Raw genomic sequence first — 16,006 nt, forward strand, 5'->3', positions numbered from 1 at the left:
AGGGAGATGGAAGAAATGAGAGAAAAGAAGGGGAAAGGGGGATACCTAGTCAGTTGTACAACTGAATGCCTTCAACTGAAATGTGTCTTCCGCATTGAACCCAACCCCTCTGAATCAGAGAGGTGCGGGGTGCTGTCTAAATCGAAAATAGCTGAGGGCATATGTGTAATACCCTTTCTAGATAAATAACTGACATTTTTTATGTATTCTCTATTCGACTCATACTCTTAACTTAATTTTACCATTAGTTAAAGGCCTACCTTTAGTGCTTTATACCCTTTCAAATCAAATCAAATGATATTCGTCACATGGGCTGAATACAACAGGTGTAGACCTTACCGTGAAATGCTTACTTACAAACGTTAACCAACAATGCAGTTCAAGAAATAGAGTTAAGAAAATATTTACTAAATAAAGTTTTAAAAAAGAAATACAAATAAGTAACACAACAAAATTACATAACAATAACGAGGCAATATACAGGGGGTACCAATACCAAGTCAATGTGCGTGGTACAGGTTAGTCGAGGTAATTTGTAAAGTGACTATTCATAGATAATAAACAGCGTGTAGCAGCACTGTAAAAACAAAGGGGGGGTGGKGTCAATGTAAAGCGTCCCGGTGGCCATTTTATTAATTGTTCAACAGTCTTATGGCTTGGGGTTAGAAGCTGTTAAGGAGCCTTTTGGTCCTAGACTTGGTGCTCTGGTACCACTTGCCGTGCAGTAGCAGAGAGAACAGTCTATGAATTGGGTGACTGGAGTCTTTGACAATTTTTTGGGCCTTCCTCTGACACCACGTAGTACATAAACTCAGCAAAAAAAGAAACGTCCTCTTACTGTGCATCTCCTCCTCATGGACTGCACCAGATTTGCCAGTTCTTGCTGTGAGATGTTACCCCACTCTTCCACCAAGGCACCTGCAAGTTCCCGGACATTTCGGGGGGGGGGAATTGCCCTAGCCCTCACCCTCCGATCCAACAGGTCCCAGACGTGCTCAATGGGATTGAGATCCTGGCTCTTTGCTGGCCATGGCAGAACACTGACATTCCTGTCTTGCAGGAAATCACGCACAGAACAAGCAGTATGGCTGGTGGCATTGTCATGCTGGAGGGTCATGTCAGGATGAGCCTGCAGGAGGATGTCTTCCCTGTAATGCACAGCGTTGAGATCGCCTGCAATGACAACAAGCTCAGTCCGATGATGCTGTGACACACCGCCCCAGACCATGACGGACCCTCCACCTCCAAGTCGATCCCGCTCCAGAGTACAGGCCTCGGTGTAACGCTCATTCCTTCGACGATAAACGCRAATCCGACCATCACCCCTGGTGAGACAAAACCGCGACTTGTCAGTGAAGAGCACTTTTTGCCAGTCCTCTCTGRTCCGTCCAGCGACGGTGGGTTTGTGCCCATAGGCAAAGTTGTTACCGGTGATGTCTGGTGACGACCTGCCTTACAACAGGCCTACAAGCCCTCAGTCCAGCCTCTCTCAGCCTATTGCGGACAGTCTGAGCACTGATGGAGGGATTATGCTTTCCTGGTGTAACTCGGGCAGATGTTGTTGCCATCCTGTACCTGTCCCGCAGGTGTGATGTTCGGATGTACCGATCCTGTGTAGGTGGTGTTACATGTGGTCTGCTACTGCGAGGACGATCAGCTGTCCGTCCTGTCTCCCTGTAGCGCTGTCTTAGGCATCTCACAGTACAAACATTGCAATTTATTGCCCTGGCCACATCTGCAGTCCTCATGCCTCCTTGAAGCATGCCTAAGGCATGTTCACGCAGATGAGCAGGGACCCTGGRCATCTTTCTTTTGGTGTTTTTCAGAGTCAATAGAAAGGCCTCTTTAGTGTCCTAAGTTTTCATAACTGTAACCTTAATTGCCTTCCGTCTGTAAGCTGTTAGTGTCTTAACGACCGTTCCACAGGTGCATGTTCATTAATTGTTTATGGTTCATTGAACAAGCATGGGAAAAACCCTTTACAATGAAGATCTGTGAAGTTATTTGGATTTTTATGAATTATCTTTGAAAGACAGCGTTCTGAAAAAGGGGCGTTTCTTTTTTTTCTGAGTATAAGTCCTAGATGTCAGGAAGCTTGGCCCCAGTGATGTACTGGGCCGTATGCATTACCCTCTGTAGGGCCTTTACGGTCAAATGCCAAGCAGTTGCCATACCAGGTGGTGATGCAACCGGTCATGATGCTCTCGATGGTGCAGCTGTAGAACTTTTTGRGGACCTTGGGACCCATGCCAAATCTTTTCAGTCTCCTGAGGGGAAAAGGTGTTGTCATGCCCTTTTCACAACTGTCTTGGAGTGTTTGGACCATGATAGTTTGTGGCCCTTTGAAGGGAAACAGGTCACGCTAGGCATATGGAGCACCAGTAGATCTACACTTTTAGAAGAAGAAAAATCCAAAAGGGTTCTTCGGTTGTCCCCATAGGATAAATAGTTTTGCTTAGAGGTACAACCCTTTTTRGTTCTAGGTAGAACCCTTTTGGATTCCATGTAGAACACTGTGGAAATGGTTATTCTTGGATTCCAAAATGGTTATACCTTGAACCAACAGGGTTCTATCTAGAACCAAAACTGGTTCTGCAAAGAGTCCTCTTATGGGGAAAGTCCCATTTATGGTTCAAGATAGCATCTTTTTTTCTAAGAKTGTAGCCTACTTAAGAAATGTGCCAGAGATATAATGAATAATCAACTTAATAAGAATCATATCCAAGATAATGTAGCTTATGGTGAGTCCCTTTTAATATTTATTAATATTTGGAGAGTCCACACCTTGCTTTTCATATTTCACAGCCCCTGAATAGCCAGATGTGGTAATCAACAGACGCTTTCGGAAAGGCCCTTCCATCTCTACAGTATGTAGACCTACAGGCCTCCTCCCATGGTCTCGAAAGTCAAAAGACAATGGGCTTGTTCGACATTGCAGCCAACGGTGCAGGCAACTACCGACTGACTGATCTACAAGAACATTGAATCATAAATAACTACTCATTATTATTTGTAGATCAGTCAGTCACAATTTACCCATGATACATTACAGTTTTGATCCTCTTCGATGACAGCCATAGTCAGAAGACATATAAGGAGCGTATCAGATACACAAATTCTGGGCAGGCGTGTGTAGAACATCAGATCTTTTCAACACAGGAGGTTGGTGGCACCTTAGTTAGGGAGGATGGGCTCATGGTAATGGCTGGAGCGGAATCAGTGGAATGGTATCAAATACATCATGCCATTCCATTCGCGCCGTTCCAACCATTGTTATGAGCTGTCCTCTCAGCAGCCGACCGCTTTCCAATGCCTGGATAAGCTTTCTTATCTTCTAATATGAGCAGGCGTGCGCAGAATGTGTATCTGGAATGCATGCATTCATGTAAGATGTAAATGGGCGTCCAAGCTGGTACATTGCGATCRACATGATTTCCCGAAACTTGCCAAGCACTCCATGCATTGTCTCCCTGTTATGAGCTGTCACCAATGGCTGTCGTCAGAGACGGAAGAGGAAGTGCCACTCGCTGTTTTTTTGTTTTGTTTTCTGGTTCAATGAAAGTCAATGAAACAAGTAGACCAGGCTGACCTGCTATTGCATTGGTGTCTATGGGAGACACCCAGTTAAGTAGACTGGAACTTACCATTTTTTCCAATGGTAAATGGCCTGAGTGAACTATCTTTAGTTACCCACCAACTTTTCTGTCACTTGACAGTCTAGACCAGGGGTGTCAAACTCATTCCATGGAGGACCTATTGTCTGCAGGTTTTTGGTTTTTCCTTTCAATTAAGCCCTAGACAACCAGGTGTGGGGAGTTCCTTACTAATTAGTGACCATAATTCATCAATCAAGTACAAGGGAGGAGYGAAAACCCGCACTCAGCCCTCCGTGGAATGAGTCTGACACCTGTGGTCTAGACTCTAGAGTTTAGACTGAGTTGTATAGACACAGATAGAACAATGAGCCAGATGTTTCACCAGATGTATACATCTGAGCCAAATATGGTGATGAGAGGAAGCCCAGTGGCCGGCAGTGGGAGAAGATTGAGTGAGATGGATTTCGGCCAACATTCTGCTAATTTTCTCATCGATGAAACCTTTGATCTCAATATAGTTTTCTGTTCCTAAAACTAGAATCTGTTACAGAGTGGACTAAGTTTTGTAGATTTTACCGTTTGCCAAAGTTTCAGAAAATTAGAAGGAGTGCAAGGGCGAATTGAGTTATTGCAAACGTGCACTTCACGAAGTAGGCATTCCCTAATGGAAATATGAAAATAAATGCTCAAACACACCAATAGGATCTGACTAGCTCATGCTTGGCTCTGCCCACCTCCTTGCTTGTTCTGCCCACTATGATTATTTTGCTCCCATTGAAAATGACAGACTGTGGTTTTGGGGCCGTCGTTGACTGAGGTTGGTGGATGAAGGAGTTGTGACACTTCTTATGCTCTCAAAATGTTGGCACCCGGAGAATACACGTTTCAGAGGTGAGCAGGACGATCAAGAGATGGAGTTATGTTGGGATGCCACCAGGCCGCTAGCAAAGCCGGGAGAAGAGAAATATTGGGACAGGAACACGGAAAGGTGGATTTCAGAGGAGGAATGGAGGAGTGAAAAGAGAAAGGAGAGGTCAAAGGGAATGAGGAAAGCTGAGGTTAAATCTGAATTTGATGAAGATAGCGATTAAAAGGGAGATGGTCTGTCGAAGAAGACTGGGTTCAAGTACAAACAGAGTGAGATGTCTGCCAGACCGAGTTCTGTAGGTAAAATGGAAGTGAATGAGGGAGATTTAAGTGAGATGAAAGGTGCGGTGAGTCTTGCATCGATGGACATGGTTATAATAAAGTTGAGTTTGGCCCAGTGGGAGTGAGATTCAGGCCTTTTGGCTGTTCCATATGTGGTATCAGGTTGGGTGGAAAAGATGTTGAGKACAGTTAAATCAGTGAAGGTAACCCAAAGTGGACTTGTAATGTTTGTCTGTGTTTCTTCCGCCAAAAGGGAACGGCCACGCAACTCGGGTCAAGTACCGTTTCTTMATTTGCTCTTAGGAACAGGGCACCATTGAAAGGTTTGATTTCTGGGGTACCGTTTAGTGTGGAGGTGGAGCAACTGAAGTTGAACATCCCTGGTGTTTGTGACACCCGACGTTTGGTGCGACGCAGGCCCGGTAGGGAGTGTGGTGAAGCAGAGTCGTCACAGTCTGTCCTTTTGCGTTTTGAATCAGAGTCATGTTAGGATATATCAGTAATCCTGTTAGAGCTTTTGTGCCGAATCCACTGCGGTGTTTCAGGTGCAATGCTTATGGTCATGTAGCAGCAGTGTGTAGGAGGGAGATTCCAAGATGTGGGAAGTGTGCAGGAGTGCATGGGATAGAGGATTATGTTGTTTCGGTGGAAAGAGTTGTCTGTGTCAACTGTAGGGCTGCCTATGTTGCTGGGGATCAGAAGTGTCCGGTGCAAGAGAGGCAGGTTGAGGTGGCCAGAGTACTGCAGAAGGTGTCGTATGCTGAGGCAGTGAAGAAAGTAGAGGAGGATGGGTCAAGAGTGAGGAATCCTGAGATGATCCMTGTGAGTASTAGATCTGTGCCAGCACAGAGGGATAAGCAAACGAGTGATATATATATWTWTTWTTTATTTCACCTTTATTTAACCAGGTAGGCCAGTTGAGAACAAGTTCTCATTTACAACTGCGACCTGGCCAAGATAGAGCAAAGCAGTGCGACACAAACACAGAGTTACACACGGGATAAACAAATGTACAGTCAATAACACAATAGAAAAGTCTATATACAGTGTGTGCAAATGTAGTAAGATTAAGGAGGTAAGGCAATAAATAGGCCATAGTGGCAAAATAATTACATGTTAACAATTAAACACTGGAGTGATAGATGTGCAGAAGATGAATGTGCAAGTAGAGATACTGGGGTGCAAAGGAGCAAAAAAAAAGAACAAAATGGGGATGAGGTACTTGGGTGGGCTATTTACAAATGGGCTATGTACAGGTGCAATGATCGTTAAGCTGCTCTGACAGCTGATACTTAAAGTTAGTGAGGGAGATATAAGTCATTGGCAGCAGAGAACAGGAAGGACAGGCGGCCAAAGGAGGAGTTGGCTTTGGGGGTGACCAGTGAAATATACCTGCTGGAGYGCGTGCTACGGGTGGTCGCTGCTATGGTGACCAGTGAGCTGAGATAAGACGGGGCTTTACCTAGCAAAGACTTATGGATGCCCTGGAGCCAGTGGGTTTGGCGACGAATATGAAGCGAGGGCCAGCCAATGAGAGGTAGGTAGTATATGGGGCTTTGGTGACAAAATGGATGGCACTGTGATAGACTACATCCAATTTGCTGAGTAGAGTGTTGGAGGCTATTTTGTAAATGACATCGCCGAAGTCAAGGATTGGTAGGATAGTCAGTTTTACGAGGGTATGTTTGGCAGCATGAGTGAAGGAGGCTTTGTTGCGAAATAGGAAGCCAATTCTAGATTTCATTTTGGATTGGAGATGCTTAATGTGAGTCTGGAAGGAGAGTTTACAGTCTAACCAGACACCTAGGTATTTGTAGTTGGTTTCATCTGCGTAGAGGTGGATCAGAGAATCACCAGCAGCAAGAGCGACATCATTGATGTATACAGAGAAAAGAGTCGATCCTAGAATTGAACCCTGTGGCACCCCCATAGAGACTGCCAGAGGTCCAGATAACAGGCCCTCCAATTTGACACACTGAACTCTATCAGAGAAGTAGTTGGTGAACCAGGCGAAGCAGTCATTTGAGAAACCAAGGATGTTGAGTCTGCCGATAAGAATGCGATGATTGACAGAGTCGAAAGCCTTGGCCAGGTCGATGAAGATGGCTGCACAGTACAGTCTTTTATCAATGGCGGTTATGATATCCTTTAGGACCTTGAGCGTGGCTGAGGTGCACCCATGACTATCTCGGAAATCAGATTGCATAGCGGAGAAGGTACGGTGGGATTCGAAATGGTCGGTGATCTGTTTGTTAACTATACAGAAACCATTCTGTATACATCTGGCCCATCTTTGGACACTGTGTTAACAAACCTCCAGACGAGCTTCAATGCCATACAACACTCCTTCCGTGGCCTCCAACTGCTCTTAAATGCAAGCAAAACTAAATGCATGCTCTTCTACTGATCGCTGGCCGCACCCGCCCACCCGTCTAGCATCACTGCTCTGGACGGTTCTGACTTAGAATATGTCGACAACTACAAATACCTAGGTGTCATATTCGTCGCCAAACCCACTGGCTCCAGGGCATCCATAAGTCTTTGCTAGGTAAAGCCCCGTCTTATCTCAGCTCACTGGTCACCATAGCACCAACCTTGGCTTTCGAAGACTTTAGAAAGGCAGAGTAGGCTAGATATAGGTCTGTAACAGTTTGGGTCTAGAGTGTCACCCCCTTTGAAGAGGGGGATGACCGCGGCAGCTTTCCAATCTTTAGAGATCTCAGACGATACGAAAGAGAGGTTGAAAAGGCTAGTAATAGGGGTTGCAACAATTGCGGTGGATAATTTTAGGAAGAGAGGGTCCAGATTGTCTAGCCCAGCTGATTTGTAGGGGACCATATTTTGCAGCTCTTTCAGAACATCAGCTATCTGGATTTGGGTGAGGTTTGGGAAAGTTGCTGTGGGGGGTGCAGAGCTGTTGACTGGGTAGGGGTAGCCAGGTGGAAAGCATGGCCAGCCGTTTAAAAAAAAATGCTTATTGAAATTCTCGATTATCGTAGATTATTGGTGGTGACAGTGTTTCCTAGCCTCAGTGCAGTGGGCAGCTGGGAGGAGGTGCTCTTGTTCTGCATGGACTTTACAGTGTCCCAGAACTTTTTGCAATTAGTGCTACAGGATGCAAATGTCTGTTTGAAAAAGCTAGCCTTTGCTTTCCTAACGGCCTGTGTATATTGGTTCCTGACTTCCCTGAAAAGTTGCATATCGCGGGGCTATTCGATGCTAATGCAGTACGCCACAGGATGTTTTTGTGCTGGTCAAGGGCAGTTAGGTCTGGAGTGAACCAAGGGCTATATCTGTTCTTAGTTCTACATTTTTTGAATGGGGCATGCTTATTTAAGATGGTGAGGAAAGCATTTTTAAAGATTAACCAGGCATCCTCTACTGACGGAATGAGGTCAATATCCTTCCAGGATACCCGGGGCAGGTCGATTAAAAAGGCCTGCTCGCTGAAGTGTTTCAGGGAGCGTTTGACAGTGATGAGTGGTGGTCGTTTGACCGCTGACCCATTACGGACGCAGGCAATCCTGGTTGAAGACAGCGGAGGTGTATTTGAAGGGCAGGTTGGTCAGGATGATATCTATGAGGGTGCCCGTGTTTACGGATTTAGGGTTGTACCTGGTGGGTTCCGTGATAATTTGTGTGAGATTGAGGTCATCTAGCTTAGATTGTAGGACGGCCGGGGTGTTAAGCATATCCCAGTTTTGATCACCTAACAGTACAAACTCTGAAGATAAATTAGGGGCAATTAATTCACATATGGTGTCCAGGGCACAGCTGGGGGCTGAGGGGGGTCTATAACAAGTGGCAACAGTGAGAGACTTATTTCTGGAAAGGTGGATTTTTAAAAGTAGAACCTCGAACTGTTTGGGTACAGACCTGGATAGCATGACAGAACTCTGCAGCTAACTTTGCAGTAGATTGCAACTCCACCCCCTTTGGCAGTTCTATCTTGGCGGAAAATGTTGTAATTTTTGGTGGCCTYCCTAAGCCAGGATTCAGACACGGCTAGGACATCAGGGTTGGCAGAGTGTGCTAAAGCAGTGAGTAAAACAAACATAGGGAGGAGGCTTCTGATGTTAACATGCATGAAACCAAGGCTTTTGCGGTTACAGAAGTCAACACAGGATAGCGCCTGGGGAATAGGAGTGGAACTATGGGCTACAGGGCCTGGGTTAACCTCTACATCACCAGTGGAACAGAGGAGGAGTCGGATAAGGGTACGGCTAAAGGCTATAAGAACTGGTCGTCTAGTTTGTTGGGGACAGAGAATAAAAGGAGCAGATATATGCTTCAGTAAGGTTGGCTTCTTATCATTCATAGCAATGGTAATCAACCGTATCGCTGAAATGGAACGTAAATCACAGAAAATAGATRTTKTGGTGGCAGCTGCAGAGACGTACTTGAGTGTATGAGATACAGGGTGTGTTGAGTGGTGGTGTTCTGTCCTCCCAGCCCATTGGCATGGTGCAGGAGCAGATAGGGTCAAAGTAGTGGAAAGGGGTAGGGTTAGGGTTAGTCGGGTGTTTTTTTATTTTCCTTTTATGCCATTTTGTATCACAAAGTATAATGGAATTATACTATTGTCCAATTGGGGGCGGTAATGCAACATATTGAACGCCAAACGCAGTTAAACCACACAGAAGAAGAAGAAGCCAGGCTGCGATCTATCGTTTGACCAAATACTTTTATAGCTAAACCAAGATAGACCACAGCCCGTCGTTTCTATTGGGAACAAATGAGTCATAGTGGGCAGAACAAGCAAGGAGGTGGGCAGAGCCAAGCACAAGCTAGCGAGGTCGTATTGGCGCGTTCTAACAGACATTTGCACATTTCCGTTAAGTGTGCGGGTGCAATAACCCAATTCGCCTTTGCACTCCTTCTAAACAACGCAATTTTTAAAATCTTTGACAAAAGGTAAAGTCTAAAAAACTTTGTTCGCTCTGCTCGTAACAGATTATAGTGTTTGGCAAAATTCTGCAGAATGTTGGACAAAATCAATCTAACGTCATCACTACCATATTTATTAATGAGTGGAAACGCCAAGCGGATGCTTCATATTTATACATTCAGTGAAATATCTCTCATTGTTCTATCTGCGGTTTGACTGTTGATCCGGAAACTCACCGAGGGACATACTCTTCCGCTCCGAGATTTGTTCTAGTAAATAGATGATCTTGAGTTACTATTAAAGATAATAGTATTGTTAATATATTAACTTGTTCTATTGTCAATGGTTCAACATATTAGACACACTAACAATAGCTCGTTAGTGTGTCAAAGTGTTGGGGGGTGGAAGTGAATCGTTATTTGCCATATATGCAACTTGAACTGTGGTCGAAGTAGMCTACGTCCATGCAGGGTATAACGTTAGGTCTACTAGGCTACTCCGGACAGTCGATCGAAGTAGCCTACGTCCATGCAGGGTATAACGTTAGGTCTACTAGGCTACTCCGGACAGTCGATCGAAGTAGCCTACGTYCATGCAGGGTATAACGTTAGGTCTGCTAGGCTACTCCGGACAGTTGCTCTGTGAACAATTTAGGGGAAATGACAGGAAAGGTAAMAAGAATCAAATCCTTTTCCGATTAAATGTAATTTAACCAGTTTGCCAAAATGCATTCTAGTTTGTCTAGATTGTCAAGTAAACTTTTTGGTGGATTATCGATTTTACATTTAACACATTGCCCTGATCTTTTGATTGATATTCCGTAGGCTAGACATAATGATATATTGATGCACAGACATTAGGGCTATCGCCAATGCTAAAGTCACAAGTAAAATTGAATTTAGATTAGTGATGTAGACTACCACTTTGTCATCTCAAGTCTCCAACAAGTGTAGTAGCCTAGCCTAAAGGCCTACACGTCCCCAAGACGATCTCATTTGAAACACACAAATTGCTGACAGAGATGGGAATGCCTGATCATATTGAACTGGATCTCTTTTTGCTCTTTTTGCTCTTTAGGTTGAAGGGATGAAGCAGAAAAAGACWAAATTGAAGGATTTCCTAGAGAATATCAGTGTACTGCAATGGATACTGACCTTCCTCTTATTAGGTGAGACCCCATATTTGCATGTATCTGTGCTTGTACATTTGTGTGAGGGGGTAACATGCTTTTTAATTAAATGTTTTTAACCTTTATTTAACTAGGCAAGTCAGTTAAGAACAAATTCTTATTTACAATGACACCGGCCAAACCCTAACCCAGACAATGCTGGGCCAATTGTTCACCGCCCTATGGGACTCCCAATCACAGCCGGATGTGATACAGCCTGGGTCTGTAGTGACATCTCTAGCACTTAGATGCAGTGCCTTAGGCCACTGTGCCACTCGGGAGCCCTTATGCTGACTGGCGTTGAGCAAAATGTATGTGTCATATTTTGCATCCCTCCCTGTGGACCCGCTCACCATTCCCTATTCCTCAGGTCTGGCTTGTATTGGGTTGATGGTGTACCTTATGTTTACCTCTCTGTGGCCACTGCCTACTCTCTACTTCATATGGCAGTTGAAGGACTGGCACACACCTGAAAGAGGTACTGGCATACTGAATGTTGCCCTGAATTCTTCAATGTTGTGCATTTTTCAAGTGATACTAATCCCTTCTAAGGTCTCTTTTAACTCTCAAGTAAACAAAAAATTGAATTCCCGAATGTGTGCAACTTAATTTGCTTGTGTGAAAGTTCTGCTCTGTCACCACCAGGGGGCAGGAGAACTGCATTTGTGAGAAACTGGAAAATGTGGAAACACGTAAGGGACTACTTCCCAATGAAGGTATGTTGATGATGACAAGCTTTGTAAATTGACCGGAATTATTGTTTTGTTTTTTGTCTTAATCATTTTAAACACCCTGCTTCTTTCCCCCAATCTGTATCTCTCTCCCTGCCTTTGTTCAGTTGGTGAAGACAGCGGAGTTGAATCCAAACAAGAACTACATCTTAGGGTGTCATCCTCATGGGGTCATGAGTATGGGAGCCTTTACTTCTTTCAGCACTGAGGCCTGTGGCTTTATGGACCTCTTCCCTGGGGTGCGCTCCTGCCTCTGCATACTAAGTGGCATCTTCAAGGTCCCCCTCTACAGGGAATATGCCATGGCCACAGGTATATATGGCTTCCAGGGAAGTTTAGCTCTCTGGAAGCTGTAGTAGTGGATATTGTAAGGAGATGTAAATGTTTTCTGTGAGGAAAAGGGATGTTGTGTTGTTGCCAATCAATCACCATTAATTCCCCCCTTAATATAACACAATATCCTTCTACTCGCCTCTGTTCAATAAATTACTCTCTGTCTGTCTCTCTGTCTGTTATTCCTCTCATCAGGTTGTTATCCAGTCAGCAAGCCAAGTCTAGAGCACCTTCTATCTAAAAGTGGGAAAGGCAATGCGGTAGTGATTGTGATAGGGGGCGCTGCTGAGTCTCTGCTGAGTCTGCCTGGGGTCAATACTGTGTATATGAAGCAGAGGAAAGGCTTTGTCCGGGTGGCCCTGGAGTTTGGGTGAGTTATCTATCTTATGGATGGACCAGTAGTGAGAGGCCACGAATGCACAAGAAAGCAGTGTTGTAGTTATAAAAAAATACAACCATACATCACATAGCTACATCATTGATCCACTGAATTGACTGGCTAACTGCTTTTGGCTGTGTTTAAGAATTACTTTTTTGTACATTTATTAGATAACAACCCAGTGGGTCAGTTCTCATCTCTCTCGTTGTTCCTCAGAGCTGACCTGGTGCCTGTCTACTCGTATGGGGAGAACAATATCTTCCGCCAGGTGATCTTCACAGAGGACAGTTTGGGCTGGAGGTTGCAGCAACTCTTTAAGAAGCTGATGGGCTTTGCCCCCTGTCTGTTCGTGGGTRAATGCTGGTTCTGGATGCCTTACCACTGCCCTGTCACCACTGTCGGTCAGTGACTATGTCAATGAAATGCCTTGCTTAATTTACTGATTAACTTGTCATTTTGAAAATGCACAGCGTTGTCTTATGATCTACAATCTCTTCCAGAGTTGCAATCGGTTACTGAGGTATAGCTTTTTTCTGTTACACAGTAGTTTGCAAAAGTAGTGGCTTCAGAAGTGTTTTAGTAACTTTTAGTGAGTTTTAAAGTTACTTTAGTAATTCACTAGRTTAGAATACCGCTTCGAGTGACTCTGATTATAGAACGCAGCTTGTGTAGCTTTGAACAAATGCTCTCTTTCTTTGTATGCACAGCAACATAGTGTTAAGTATCTCACTCTGCTCCACCCATTTTTGTGTATTCCTCTCCAGTGGGTAGTCCTATCCCAGTGCCAAAGCGGCCTTCCCCCACTCAGGAGGAAGTGGATCACTACCATGGCCTCTACATGGAGGCCCTGGCCAAGCTTTTCCATGGACACAAGGCCAGCTGTGGACTCTCAGACAGCCATGAGCTGCGCATCATATAGGCCAATCATTTAGACTGCTCCCACAAGGACTATGTGAATGATGTGATTTGTCATGGTGTCTTTCTGTCAGATACTGTAGCCAACCGATCTCCACAGTGAGACTACTTGAATKAACATATTCCAACTCAGGATCCAGCGATGTCCCAATCATTGATCCCTGGATCCACTAAGCTGCCTGGCTAATAACTTTTGACTGTATTTACTGTAAGGGAACAGTGCATGTGCTTTAATGTACCAGTAATTTAACCACTTTGGTAAGGGTTTTTTCAGTTGTTCAGGTACACAACATTTTTTCTTGAGGCAAGCCGAAGTCGGTATTCAACAGTAGGATTCTTCAGTAAATTCTTTGTTGTCATTCAGCAAGAGGCGACTCATTTTCATGCACATTTTTTCATTGAGAAATACTGCACCAAACATCTTTAAATGTAAAATGCGTAACTAAGATCTCCTCGGCAAAAACGTCAAAATTAATGACAGATTTCTTGAGTCATCTTAGATGAATTCTGACTATTTTGAGAAAGTGTATACTGGCTAGAACTTTGGCTAGCCAACCAGCCGAACTGAAGCATACCGACGCCTTCCACTCGTCCAACATCCCACATCTCAATGTTATTACCCCCAAAAGCTGTTAAGTACAACACGCACACACCACAACTCAACAACTTTTGGGGGTAATAATATTGATTGATACTGGCAAGATGCACAGTGCAACAGGTAGATAATTATATTTTTTGTAGTTGTAATGTGTGTATTATATATCCCTCCTATCCATCACAGACCATCAGAGGTGGAGGAGGTGGTGGTGGTGGTACAGGTTGCCATGGAGATGTATGGACGAGTGGAATGCCCTGCAGGAGTTGAGTCACCCAAGGTGGAGTTTAACCTCCATAAGCCTGACAGCATGGTGCCTTCTAAAGGCGTCATTATGCTTCAGTTTGGATGGCACCTAGCCGAACCGAACGAGTGTGCTCGCATACTCCATTGTTTGAAAAATTAGAAAAAAGTGTCAATAGTACTGTTTGTCCATTTTGAGACGCCGTAGCCAGTATACACTTTCTCAAAATAGTCCGAATTAATCTAAGATAACTGAAGAATCCTGTCATTAATGTTGACGTTTTTGCCAGAGGGATCTTAGTCACACAATTTTACATCTGAAAAAGAATSCACCAAACATCTTAGTTAATGAAAAAATTTGCATGAAAATGAGTCGTCTCATTAAATGACAACATAGACGTTATTAAAGAATCCCTACTGTTGACCAATCACCGACGAAGGGGCGTAGACTTCAGCTCCGAACTTCGGCTCGCCTCCAGAAAAACATTTGTGTTCCCGAACAGCCGAAAAAACCGAAGTCCAAAACGAACAAAATCGTCACAAAATGTTGTCTTAATTAATGCACGAACTCTACTGAACAGTTTCGGCTGGGAAGCATGATGACGCCTTTAAGATACACTCCATTTCATAACAAACAGATTGATTGTGTGATTTAGGATTTATAAGGAAATACTGTGCATACACTTCTACATGAATGTGGATGCTACCATGATTACGGGTAGTCCTGAATGAATCGTGAATAATGATGAGGGAGAAAGTTAGAGACATAAATATCAGACACCTGTGAAAGGAGGGAGAGAGGGAGTCATTGCTAAATTATGAGTGGAGAAACTCTCACAAGTTCTACCTATCACAACACTAACAACATTCAACCAAAAGAGAAGAGACCAGGTACACCCTCTGCAGTGCCAGTGGTGTACCTGGTTTCATGTTGCGTGCCCAGGCAGCGGACACAGCAGTAGCGCGCCCCACAGGAATTGCAGGTGTAGGGAGACCAGAAGCCACACATGGCACAAAAGTGACGCTGGGGCAGTTTGGAGGGCTCGGCACAGGCAGTCRGGTCCCTCATTCCGAATCAGTTCCTATAGCGAGCAGCTGGAGATGAAAGGAAACAGAAGGATTGTGAAGAGAAGGAGCAGATGACTAAAGAGAGGGGAGGAAAGCTGGGCCAGACTTATGGACCTCACCTCTTCTTCCAGTAGAGCCAGGAAGTTTTTCTGAAATCTCAATTTGAAATGATCTCCTCGTGTCTTCCTCTTCTTGCCTGAGGACATAAGTGGAGTGAGCCAGGAATGGACAGATCAGTCATTGCAAAACTTGTGTATTAGGTATCTCTGATCTGATTATGTTTGCTTTAGACTCATGGCTGTCCTCAAACTGGGGGAGCCTCTTGGTCAGCTGGTTTAGGCTGGAATGAGGATCATCAATTGTCATTTTCCAAGTGTCTTTAGCTGTCTGGATAAAAGCCAAGTTATGCTTGATCCGAAAATGTGGTCGGAGRCTTCGTTTGGAGGTTGTGGCGCAATTGTGGAGCCTCTGGAAGCATGCAGAGGCCAAATCAAGCTCCATGCACCTCTCAAATGTTGCTCCGTATAGGTCCGCATTGACGTGATTGGTTGAAGCATTTTGTCTTCTTTTGACTATACTCCAAAAGTTTGGATTTGAAATCAACTTTAATTATCTTCATCCATATTGGGCGAACCGTATAGAAATTACAGCACTTTTGGTACATAGTCCCCCCATTTTAGGGGAGCAAAAGTATTGGGACAAATCCACTTATGTGTATTAAAGTAGTAAGAAGCTAGGTATTTGGTCCTATGGGGGCGGTACTTGTATAAACACATACTTATTTTTTGAATATTATTTTAGTTATTTGCAACAAGGAAAACTAAGTGATAGACGACAATAGAGATAAAAAAACAATTAAAACAACAAAATAAACAGTGCATGTCTGGTTGAAACCYCAGGGGGTTATATGAAAACGTCACATCAAAATAAACAATATACAA

General features: G+C 44.2%; 1 protein-coding gene across 4 annotated transcripts; it reads left to right on the plus strand.

Annotated features, from left to right (window-relative positions):
* The first annotated feature begins 9,396 nt into the window (after positions 1 to 9,396).
* On the plus strand, positions 9,397 to 14,636 carry LOC111951175 (diacylglycerol O-acyltransferase 2-like). Of its 4 annotated transcripts, none has more exons than XM_023969228.2 (8): positions 9,397 to 9,659; positions 10,711 to 10,801; positions 11,172 to 11,279; positions 11,447 to 11,517; positions 11,640 to 11,844; positions 12,061 to 12,235; positions 12,461 to 12,645; positions 13,009 to 14,636. In XM_023969228.2, the coding sequence occupies exons 2-8, from the start codon at positions 10,720 to 10,722 to the stop codon at positions 13,161 to 13,163; spliced, it is 981 nt and encodes a 326-aa protein (XP_023824996.1). In that variant the 5' UTR covers positions 9,397 to 9,659; positions 10,711 to 10,719; the 3' UTR covers positions 13,164 to 14,636. The 4 variants fall into 4 exon arrangements, with proteins under 4 accessions (XP_023824996.1, XP_023824997.1, XP_070290562.1 ...); XM_023969229.2 differs by lacking the exon at positions 9,397 to 9,659 and adding an exon at positions 9,820 to 9,905; XM_070434461.1 differs by lacking the exon at positions 9,397 to 9,659 and adding an exon at positions 9,857 to 10,304.
* Positions 14,637 to 16,006: the final 1,370 nt, after the last annotated feature.

The sequence above is a fragment of the Salvelinus sp. IW2-2015 genome, linkage group LG23 (genome assembly GCF_002910315.2).
Source record: "Salvelinus sp. IW2-2015 linkage group LG23, ASM291031v2, whole genome shotgun sequence".
NCBI lineage: Eukaryota > Metazoa > Chordata > Actinopteri > Salmoniformes > Salmonidae > Salvelinus > Salvelinus sp. IW2-2015.